The sequence below is a fragment of the Chrysoperla carnea genome, chromosome 5 (genome assembly GCF_905475395.1).
Source record: "Chrysoperla carnea chromosome 5, inChrCarn1.1, whole genome shotgun sequence".
NCBI lineage: Eukaryota > Metazoa > Arthropoda > Insecta > Neuroptera > Chrysopidae > Chrysoperla > Chrysoperla carnea.
In genome coordinates this window covers 49,628,300-49,640,421 of record NC_058341.1, presented here as the reverse complement: position 1 = coordinate 49,640,421, position 12,122 = coordinate 49,628,300, and the positions used below count along the sequence as shown (strand labels likewise).

General features: G+C 31.0%; 1 protein-coding gene across 1 annotated transcript; it reads right to left on the bottom strand.

Moving 5' to 3' along the window:
* Positions 1-473: 473 nt before the first annotated feature.
* LOC123300225 (protein brunelleschi) lies at positions 474-10,884 on the bottom strand. Its single transcript, XM_044882753.1, has 10 exons — positions 10,765-10,884; positions 10,201-10,689; positions 8,895-9,902; positions 7,521-7,681; positions 7,211-7,454; positions 5,301-6,123; positions 3,739-3,984; positions 2,252-2,601; positions 1,862-2,069; positions 474-768 (listed from the first exon to the last, which is right to left on the bottom strand). Exons 2-10 carry the CDS (start codon positions 10,646-10,648, stop codon positions 549-551), a joined length of 3,708 nt encoding a protein of 1,235 aa, XP_044738688.1. The 5' UTR covers positions 10,649-10,689; positions 10,765-10,884; the 3' UTR covers positions 474-548.
* Positions 10,885-12,122: the final 1,238 nt, after the last annotated feature.

Here is a 12,122-nt window from a genome sequence, read left to right as displayed (position 1 = left end):
TGTCAAATTTCAAACATGCAACTCTTTTTCTTATAGATATTTTATTTTATTGTACTAATCTAGATTGTGTGATCCCAAATCATACCATCGTACAATTACGACCCGAACTTGCCACTTTCGAAGGATAGATCACAATTTTTGTAAACATCCACTGTTTAACCATTCTTTCAACGTGCCGAAATTCGTGGCTCGCGGTAATAACATAATTGTCTGCAAATGTATCTATGACGGTATTCCTATTAAAAGTTAAGCAATAACACTTCCTTGGGAACACTACAAAAAATAAAAACAAAAAACCAAAAACAATTTAATAATGTTTTATAATTTTCTTTGAATTTCTTTACAGCTATTTTAAATATTTTATTACAGAATTTTTATATTAAAAAATACATCCTTGTGTAAGAATAAAAACATTTGAAATCTTTATCGAATAGACATCCATTATTATTATATGTTTGACATATTTTATTATTATTGTTCATTTTTGATTTCTGTACATTATTATAATTATTAGGCTCATTAACAATATCCATGAACATTCTGTCTTGTTATTCATTAATTCGGATTTCAACAGGGGGTATATATCGCCATGTGTGTCCACTTTGTTGACCATCTACAATAGCACCGCCGATATTTGTGTCTATGGATCCGTTTAGATTTTCTGGAGCGGTACATTGTATGTCAGCTTTATATTGTCCTGGTGTAAAAAATATTACAATACATTCATGGTAAGTTTGACCCTGTTCTTCTAATGTTGGCAGTAAAACTCTGAAAATAAAATTATAATTAATATAAAAAACAAGTGAAAACAAACAATTGACTGAGTTAATTGTTGAAATACGTAAATAAATAAAGATATACACTCTTAAATAATTAGTGCCCTTGTGGGAACAATGTTGTTTACAAGAAAATGTTTCAAACAAAAGTTGTTTATTTTTTTATAAGGAACATTTTTTACATTTAAACTTTTGTTCTATCTCTAACGGTTTACAAAATGGGTCCTGCGTTATGAACAAACCATGAGAGTGAATTATTATAATACGTGCGCACAGTGCGATGCAAAAACTACATTATGAAGTTAGTTTTAATTTTTTAACGCCATGAAATTAGTCGATAAAAGAAATATTACTCACAGTGGCGTAGCTATCATTTGGCAAGATGGTGCAATGAATCAGGGCCCTGAAGCTAAGGCGGTCCCCTAAGCTTTAAAAAGAAAGGAGGAGGTTTCTAATCGTACGTTGATTTTAAAAACTTATAATAAAAGAAAATATAACGAAATTTGGCGTGCTTGAATGTTACTTTACGGAAGTGTATACAGCGATGCAACTATTTATAACTCCGACATTTAGCATTAATTGTAACAGAAAATAAGGCGCCATTGAACTTGGATTTGAGTGAAGGTATGGACGAATTTACATAAATTCAACCGCGCAAAAGATTGTGAATTTGACTGAGAATTTTGTTGAAAATTTTTTTTTCATGTGCATCAATGTTTTTATTAATTTTCGTTTTCCTTCATTATAAACACATAGCTTATTCTACCCCTCATAAAGACAACGACGTATAGACTTAACTATAGACGGTGGGAGACCTCTATTACTCTTTGCACCGAGGGCTTTGTCCACCTAGCTACGCCACTGGTTACTCACAATAGATAAGGATAAATAGATGACAGATTAAGTGAAATTACAGTTTTTTTATAATGGCATCATGTATGTATTATTTGTTTACATAATTTATAAATTATTACATTTGTTATTATTATTAGAGGAGAAGTATAGCTTCTCACGTGCGTATATTAGCACACAAATCCTTTTTTTTTTTATAGAGATTGAAATAGATAGAGATAAAAATAACTTACTTAGTAGCACCGATTGTTGCTAATCGAGTATCCAATCGATAATTATTGATACCATTCTGATGATCTTGATAAAATTGTATATCAAGCGTTAATTGTCGTAATGGTCTTTCTAAATTATTACTAATTTGTATTCCTAACGTGATCGATTCACCAATATTAAAACATATTTCTTCTTGTGACTTAGTAATTTGTGAATTTAACGTTACATCTGCAAAATAAACAAAATCTTGAATCAAATTTTATTCTTCTGGAAAAGCTTCCAAAAAATGGCCAACCCGTATAAATCCAACCCAATGTATCATTGGGTTGGACTTATACGGGTTGGCCATAATACGAAGTTTGTCAATATTGGTATAGAATTAAAATTACAAGTATAAAAAAGTAACTTACTCCAATTTAATGGTGACATTCGAACTAAATCCAACATATTTGGTGTTAAGGTGATACCTTTTAACGATACCTTGCCTTTTGTATCTGTTCCCAGCAAATGCCATCGTAAATCAACGGAATTTGCAATATGCTCCGAACAGATTTTATTTAATTCTAAATTATTTACTGTAGACTGTTGTTGATCCATATAAATTTTGGATAATTTCGATAATGGACAACGATTTAATGGCACGGCAACACTACAACATTTGTGTCCTTCAATTAATATATGTTTTGTGGGTGTGTAATGTAACTCCATCTCTTGTGATGTGAGGTTCGTTATATCAAGGACTAGATAAAAATGAGAATTTCTGTAAAAAAACAAAAGATATGGTCAGTCATTTTACTAAAATAATTATTGTGGTATTAACATTCTCAAGAAGTTATACTTCATTAATGCGAAAATTATTTTGCTATTATTGTGTCGATAGCAGTCCCGTGCACTGAAATCATCCAGGGGGAGAGGTGATTCAAACTTTTGTTCATTATGTTAGGTCATAAAATCAATAAAAACAAAAGACTCTTTTTTCGAATAAAGAAAAATTTTATTATGTCAAAATGTAATATTCAGTCATTATTTTTCAATAAGTTAATTGAGCGATGTACAGAAAAAATCTCAGTGCGTATCGACCTCTAAGCCGCAATGATTTTGAACGAGGTTAAGCCGTTTAGCCGTTCTTCAGATATTGTCGACCTAAGGTTTGTTTTGAGACGACACAAAGTTAAAAAGAAGCATTCATTCGTCGCTGTTGTCATAGATAAAACTGCACAGAACGTGAAGCATTTGGTAGACATTTGGAAACACATCTTCATTAAAAATATCGAGTGCTTTGAGTGAATTACTAACGCCGTGTCTGGGAATGTGTTTTCGCCAAAGTTTAACTTCGTCGACCCAAATGTCATGGAAATAATTATGCAAAACTGAACAGTATGATTCAAAAAGTTGAGCGAAAGAGTCTTCATCAAAATTTTTCATTTTGTTGGGAAAGAGACAATCATAATTTAATAAAATATTACGATGATTCAAAAACTATCCTGTAAATGTGTCAGAAACAAATCGATATACGGTATGTAGATTGTGATCAGGAAATAATCTTCAACTGAAACAGTCTGTTATTACGTGAGTTCAATCTGCTTCGCTCACAGTTTTGAAAATTTGTCTGAACTCTTCTAGTTTCGTCTGCTTTCAGTCAAAATCTGTTTCGCAGCTTCAGCCAGTTGGGAGCATTAACTATATTGTTAGTTCAAATTTATGTGGAGAGATTCTCAATAATGGCGGGAGATGTTGACCTCCAAACTCTCTTGGTCTAGTCGATAGTTCCATTGTGTTAAATTTTCGTTCCTACTCATAATTTCATAATATTCACATTGATAATATTTTCACAACATCGTTAAAGAAGTATAACTTCACAAATCAAAAAACGGTTTTATTGTAAACTGATACTTACGTTTCAGCTGGTATCACATCCCAACTCGTTATTTGTACACTTGGCAACATTTCTAAACTAATATATACAGAACTGGTACGACAATAACCGGTTTGATATCCAGAACCACCCGAATAACGTAATCTAAGTTGAGCTTCAATTGTTGACGATACAGTATTTATTGGCACACATGTTAAACCGGAAGGTAATGGCGATCGCGCTCCGCCCATTGTTGTAGCTAAACTAGATTGTCCTGAATTCGATGATCTATTTAAAAATAATAGTTTTATTTTTGAAAAAATTATTTTTTTTTGTGATATTAACTAAAACATATAATATTTAGATTGTGTATGACAAGCTCTGAAAATGAGAATTAGATAATTTTCGAATTAAGTTATTTTCAAATGTTCTTCGCTCCGATCTAGTAGACAAGCATGTTTGTGAACGGATAACGAGTATAATTTAAGCCTAACCCGAAAAAATGTATTTTTGATATGAATGACAATATTTTCTGAATCACAAAGTACATTAATTTTTATGACTTTTCCCTGACTTTTAGAAATTTGCAGAAATTAAAACTACACTAAGTTTACCGTCATTAAAAAAGAGAAATTTTTGCCCAGTGTAACTTGATGTTTTCAAACTTCAGGAGTTATCTCAAAAAAGTTAAATTAAATGATCAAGTAATAGTGTTTTTGAGTACTAATTGAATTTTATCCAAATTAAAAACGAAATTTCTAACATTTTAATGATTCTACAAACACCCGTTTTTGTGATTAATTTGGTAAATTTAAAAAATTGCAAAAATCCCAAAAAATAATTTTGTCTTGATTTTTAGATTTACTAGAGTAGTTAAACCGAAAAGTCACGCTAATCCAGTTTATTTAACTACTAAACAAATACATTCTAAAAAATTAACACAAAATCATTTGAAATTTTGGACCGTATTTCAAAAACTAAATACAATCATCAAATGAACACGATTTTTGAATTTTTGGGTTCATTGGTTGATTAGAAACGGATTCATTAGTTCATTAGATACACAGTTTCCAATATTTGTCAAAAATGTCATACGAGGAGTGATTTTTCAAATCGATTTCAAGCAATTTCTTAGAATATATTATCCCTTTAAAATAAAATCACAAACAAAATTTGTGTGTCCGAATTTGATAATAATTGATTTGAGAATAAAGGGTAATTTTGACCCAAAGAATACAAAAATCGAGTCCATTAATTTATTTGATGCACAGCTTCTGAGATATTGCGAGGAGCGTTATTCGAATCGATTTCGATCAATCACTTAAAATATACTTATTTCTCTAATAGCAAAATAAACTAAATTTTCGTGACTTTTAATGATTACTCCAGAAAATTAAAGAAAAAAAAAACATATTTTTTGGTTTTTTAGCAATTTTTTAAATTTACCAAGTTATCCACAAAAAACCGAGTGTAGATAAAATCATTAAAACCACAAAAATTTTGTATTTAAAATCTTAAACATGTACTGACAATTTGAAATTTTGCAACCGAAATATTATATGCCCTATAAAAAATTACAAACATGTAGGTACATATTATAATACCTGAAACTAGATGACATAAATTCATTTCGTCGTGCTGAATGAAAACTACTGCCCATCATAGCACTACCATGTACAGGGGAATTAATTCTAGAGGGTAGAGAGCTTGGACCACCAACTGACATTGACATTAAACTGCTTGGATGTGATGAATTACAATAAATACCACTACTTAATTCACCAACACTTAAATATTGCACAGGACCCAAAAAATTTGTAGCCGAATATAAATATAATGTTAAACTAGCGGTAGCTTTTGAAGCTAAAGGTAATTGTGATTCTAAATTTGATTGAGACCATTTAAATATCTGATCTTGCACCGATGGTTCTAAACCACTTTGTATGGATACATCCAATAATTCTATTATTACGTCACTAGTATTTGTAAGCGTTATTGTACATTCAGCGGATTCACCATTATATAAACTTAAACTTGCGGATGTTACTATATTCTCGTAATTACTAAAATTAGAAAATGTTGCAGATTGTGGGAGTGATGTTTTAATATCCATTACTGGTAAGGCAGGAATTATATCTATACTATATAGCGGTAAAAATTTTTCCATATTTTTTAAACGACAATTTGATTTAACACCTAACGAATGTGTACTATAACCTAATATTTCTAATTCGCCACACTCTTTTGGTGTACCGATTAATGTTGTTAATTGTGGTGTTTCTGGTGGTAATAATATTGTTTCTGGAATGGATTCGAATACTGGACCATTTGTTAGTAAACGCATATTTGACACTTTTAGCTCAAATGGTAATGGATTTATTAAGGTTAATTGTACTTCACATATATCGTTTTCTACCCATAAAAAATCTGAAAGAGGATAAATATCATTTATTAAGATCCAAGATCTATAAAATGAGACATGCCCATGCGCACAAAGGGTGGTCTAGGAGCCCTCCTCCTGTTGAGAATCTCCCCACAATAATATAGTCCTGTAAATGCAGCCATTTATGAAACGCATTTCCATTGACTAGTTAGTTATTCAAGTTGTTTCGACATTTGTTGACATTTATTGATTTTTGATCCCAAGACTGTCCCATGAATATTCATCGCTTTTTATGTAAAAAACCAATCATTGAAATTATTAAAAACGAAAATGTGAGTATAAGCAAACTATGAGCTAAATATGCGATTAATACGACATGAAATTGGATAAGCCAAAGCTCGCCTCAAATCGACTCAAAGCACGAATGTACTAATTCAGTTGAAGATTATTTCCGGATCACAATCTAAATTCATTTGTTTCTGACACATTTACAGGTTCGATTTTTTATCATCGCAATATTTTATAAAATTTTGCTTGTCTCTTTCCCAACAAAATGATGAAGAATCTTGCGGTCAACTTTTTGAACCATACACTTCAATATTGCACAATGATTTCCGTGACATCTGGGTCTACAAAATCAAAACTTTGACGTAAACGCATTACCGAACAGTAAAATAAAAATTCACTCGAAGCATTCGATATTTGTAATGAGGGATGCGTTCCCAAATGTCTACCAAATGCTTCGTGTTTGGCAGTTTGGACTGTGACAATAGGGACGTATGAACGCACCTTTGCGTCGTCTCAAAGCCTACTTTAGATCGAAAATATCTGAAAGTCTGCTAAACAATTTAGTCTCTCACAATATACATCGCAGTGAGTGGTCTATGTGCACAAAGTTTTGGAAAAGTTTTTTTCTGTACCTCGCAGAATTAACTTGTTGAAAAATAGAGAATAAATATCCCAATTTGACATAATAAAATGTTCTCTTACTCGAAAAAAAAATTTCTTGTTTTTATTGACATTATAACCTAGCATGATGAACAAAGGTTTAAATCTCCACTCCCCTGGATAGTTTCTGCGCACGGGCATGAAATGGGATATTAAAATAACTCTTATTTAGTTGAAACTTACCCATTTTCGATTTTGGTTTTTTATTTTTACGATCCAAAGAACCACCAAAATGTATCGGTGTAAATAAAAATGGTCCATGATCTAATTTTTCTTTTTCAATTTTTTGCGGTTGCAAATGTGGTTTTAAATTTTGTATTTTGAACATTTTACATTTTGGTATATTTGTTAAATTGGCCGGTGGTATTACAATACCAGAATCTAGTACTAATGGAACAGGAGCACCTTCACATTGAGACGATAATCCCTGAAAGAAAACAAATTGGGAAAAAAATTAAAACATTCTCATCAAATAATTAAGACAAAATTATACCTGTAATTGTAACGATAAATCTCGTTGTTCTTGTGGCGTTAAATGATTCCACATTGTCTGTAAAAGAAATGTCATATGGCGAGTCGCTAGCGCACCATGACCCATTCGTCGAGCTGCAACTACAATTTCTTGTAGTAATTGTATTTGTAATGTTTGCCAACCTAAAAAATTTTTCAGATTAGATTAAGTACTTTAAAATTGAAATAGTATCTTATTGATACTTTTCTTCCTCCCCGACATATCCCGATATTTCAGATAATTAAGATTTTGCGTACCAAAGGATTTTAAATTAGAATTTGAAAAAAATTTCCGACTGTATACCATGACCCATGTAGGTCGTTTTTCTCGAAAAATGTAGGATCGTTAAAGGTGAACTTAGGTAAGTAGTATAATATTAAACAACTCACCCATTAAATATTATCCGGTCAGAACGGGATATCTCTTAAAACGTGGCAGAGCAAAAGGAATTAATTGCAAGTGTAACGAAAGACAGAAATAAATAGTTTACGTCTATGATTAAATATCTTCGAAAAAATTGTCATATGAGCGTGGCAAATTACTCGGCTGGAAATGCCATTGCTCGGCATAATAAATCTTTGGTATGTCTTGACGAAAGTACTGACGTCATTAAATCTGTATACCCAGTTGTTTTTGTCATTAAAGAAGAATTAATTGCGAAAACATCGTTGCTAACAACTGCAAAGGCCATAGACACGGCTGTTAAAAATTCGCTTGCTGAGAAAGATATTGATTTGAAACAAACAGTATTTTTTCAATAATCACGAAGTAAAAATTATTTTACGTCTATGGCCGCATTCCTGTAAAACATGGCACGTTAATACATGAAGATTTGCCACCTCTGGCCTAAAGTTTTTACGAAAGATCGCCTTTGGTATGTGATTATAGGATTTGGGTAGGAATGGCGAACCAATGGCACGCGTGCCATTGATGGTACGGGAGGCAATATTTGGGGTACGCCACCGATCACAAAGTTCACTAAGAAGTGTTTGTTATATTACGAACGATATTACGAAGTGTTGTTATATTACGAACGAGCGCATAGCATACGAACGCATATTCACGTGTAGCATAATAGTTAATTTCGTTGATAAAATTGTCTATGGCCTCATTAAACATTTCTTTAGAAAAAAATGGCACGTTGATACATAAAGGTTTACCACCCCTGGCCTAGGGAATCTCAGAAAAAAACCTTATTTGGCGAGACATATGAAATTTCGTAACAAAAACTTATTTTCGATTTTTCCAAAGAGGTTTTTATCTTTAAAAAATATATAATTAATAATAATATAGATAATTTTGAACCAAAAAATAGAAAAATTCTGTCATTGTCGACTTGTTTCTAAGATAACTCACCATAACTTTGATTCGCAAGCATTTCATTTGGTTCTAAACTTAATTTATAACCAGAAAAACTTTGTAACATTAAATTATAACACTGACTCCAATTCGGTGATGGATTATTCTGTGAAACATATCTCGATGCCCCCAAACGTTGGCAAAACGATGCTTTTCGTACAAAACCAATTTGTGTATATAAATCCGATAAAGTTTCAAATCGTTGTATTTTCTCCTGTTCACTTAACGTTAAATTAATGAACACAACATTTTGTAAAAAACTAGCAGCTTGTAGTGTTTGATTTTGTTCAATAGAGATCCTGGCAGCTTTAAAACTCGCTTCCGTCTCAATAATCCCAGCATTTTGATATTTACTGTAATGGATAATTGCTTCACGATATTTCTTTGAAATATCATCTTCAGAAAGTATATTTGTTATATCTTTTCGAACACGTATTAATTCTGTTGAAGGAATTGAAACAACGGAATTCGAACGTGATTTCCCTGGAGACCCATCTTGTAAACTTGAATTACGTTGTAAAGGAACACTACGTTGAAAATTTGGATATAAAACTAACACAGAGGCGGCACATAATCCTTCATAAGCTGCCCCCAACCATAACCAATCGTTAACCGATTTAAGAGTATCTCTAGCTGAATAATAAAACGTTAAACTTTCACTAATTAACCCTGCTTGTAAGGATAAATCACCCAAATGTTTGGTAATACGACCCATACATCTTTTTTTATTGTTTCGCGATTCTAAATCCAATCCAACGAAATCTTTCTTCTCGAATGGAGCTAACAGCAATGACACACGCTCAATTTTTTCACGGGATCGTTCCAAACGTTTAGATTCTAAGACCCAAAATAATGAATTTACAAATTCAGATAAATGTGTTTCCAGTTCGACGCATGGATCTCCATCGTTGTAGAAAAATGCTCGTGTTTTAAAGTTTGATGGGGTTTGAAATGTTTTCTTTTCTTCTTCATTTAAATTATCGATGTCTTTTTCTAATTTCTCGCCTAAAAAAATTTAAGTAAATAAATTAGTGGTGTGCATTTTAAGCCGCTTTATACTATAAGAGAAAGAAAATGAGGCATAAATCAAGTTTGTCTAAAGCGAATGTACCTACAGTGGTTAGTTTAGCTGGTTTAATTTAACAAATCATTTTCGAATTCAACCTGAAAGGTAACTATTGATAATCTAAAACATTTTCCAACGAATTGTCATTTTAAACTTCATGTAAAACACTACTGCGACTGATTTTTCATATGCAAATTGTCTCATTTTTTAATCTATTAATGAGTTAATTAAACTTACCGTCAGTGAGACCAGGGGGTTCACTTGGTCCAAATAAAATACATCGTGTATCGAACAATGTACTTGTATATTTCACTTTTAAACTTTCATGAACGCGACATATTTCATTTAACTCCTGTTGTGAATCATATTTTCCCAACGAAATCAAACCCAGCAATTTTCGATGTGTTTGAAAATCACCCCAATCATTATTCTCCACTGGATATTCTTTTACATATCGTATCCAAACTTCACGCACTTGACCACTCGAATCAGTAATTTTATGACAATTACAACGTAAAATTCGTTCAAACAGACGTGAAAATGTTTTTGTCTTAAGTTGTGTTCCAATTTGACGAACTAGTATTAGTACAGCTGCATGATCATGTGATATTTGTTCGTAATCAGGATAAGACATATTAGGTTCACTCGCTGCACTAGAAAGTATGTAACTAACTGACGAACGCATTGATTTTGTTTATAAAACTTTCATTAAGCACTTCATTATAACTGTATTTGAAAAAAAAAAAAATGGGTAATTATATGTTCCATTTAATTAATTCAATTAAATTTGTAGCAAATTACCTGATTCGTGTGTTTGTGTTTATTTAAATATATTATAATTCCATTTAAAATGATAATTTTTCACTTACGTTTTGGCAATTTAATGTCAAAACTATCAAAAATTTTTTTTGACAAATAATCATCATCTGTCAAAGTTCAGATTTTTACAGGTTTCTGTTTTAACTTACGTTGTAGACGTTGCATTTTTTAAATGACATTTCTGCCTAACTTTTCTAATAATCGGCTAGAGGGTCACTACCAACATTAAGAAATGTAGTGTGTACGCCTTAATAATTCAAAAATACTTTGACAATTATTATGTCAAAGAAAAATAAATCCGATTAATCCAAATAAAGGAAAGTAGCTAAACAGATCGAAACGGATGGGGAATATCTTTAAAGTTTCTTGATGACTAACAATTTTAAATAGAATAAGAATATAAAGTCATTTTTTTAGATAATGGTTATGAGAACCAAAAGCGACAAATAAGTAAGAGAGCCGTATAATTTATGTTATTTTAATTCCCACCCCCTGACAGAAGAGTGATTTATGACAAAGTAGGAAAGTGTGACTAACATAATTTACTTTTTTTGTGAAATAAGATGTTCTCCTATTACAAAATCTTATAAAATTTCATTTAATAAATTAGCAAGTACAACAAAAAGCAAGCAAAATAAGTATTTTTTTTAATATTTTGTAATAGGCGAATATGTTATAAAAAAAGTGGGATAAAATATATAACATGTTCTCTTGTTACAAAATTTCATATTTTAGTCTTAACGAGCGATTTTTTAATTTTATAAATAAAATTTTTAATATTTTGTAACAGGAGAACATATATTTATGATTATTTAAATTCCCACCCCCTGACAGAATAGTGATTTATGACCTATGTATAACTGACGTTTTTATAGCATGAAGGCGGGTTATATAGATAATTTTAACTATAAAAAGAGTGAACAATTTTTAACATCAAGAAAAATTTAAAAGTTTAATTTAAAAGTAAAAATGTTTAACACACCAGTATACGAACCAGCGTACCTTGGTTGCATAGGCAAGAGCTATACCCACACAGCTACCCCGATTATATATGACCATATAATTAACTTAATTCTTAACTTTACAAAATAATTATTGAATTGATAATTTTGTTCTGAAAGGAAAAATAGGATAGAATATTTAAAAAATAAAACAAAATTTGAAATATATAATGATTTCTATTCATTTAAAAAAAAAAAAAAAATCTTATTTATTTTTTCATAAAACAAATTAACAGAGATTCTTCTTTTCTTATTAAAGTTTTTATACAAAATAAGAATGTGTAAAAATGTACATATTTTAAAAGATGTGCTCAAAGTAATAAAAGTAGGATAGAGAAC

What these genes read in the sequence shown, in the direction of transcription:
- LOC123300225 (XM_044882753.1), bottom strand. Translation starts at nt 10,648, where the DNA reads ATGCGTTCGTCAGTTAGTTACATACTTTCTAGTGCAGCGAGTGAACCT. An exon ending in ACCCCCTGGTCTCACTGACG is followed by an intron (nt 9,903 to 10,200) that starts GTAAGTTTAATT and finishes AAATTTTTTTAG; the next exon opens with GCGAGAAATTAGAAAAAGAC. An exon ending in AATGTCACCATTAAATTGGA is followed by an intron (nt 2,070 to 2,251) that starts GTAAGTTACTTT and finishes TTTATTTTGCAG; the next exon opens with ATGTAACGTTAAATTCACAA.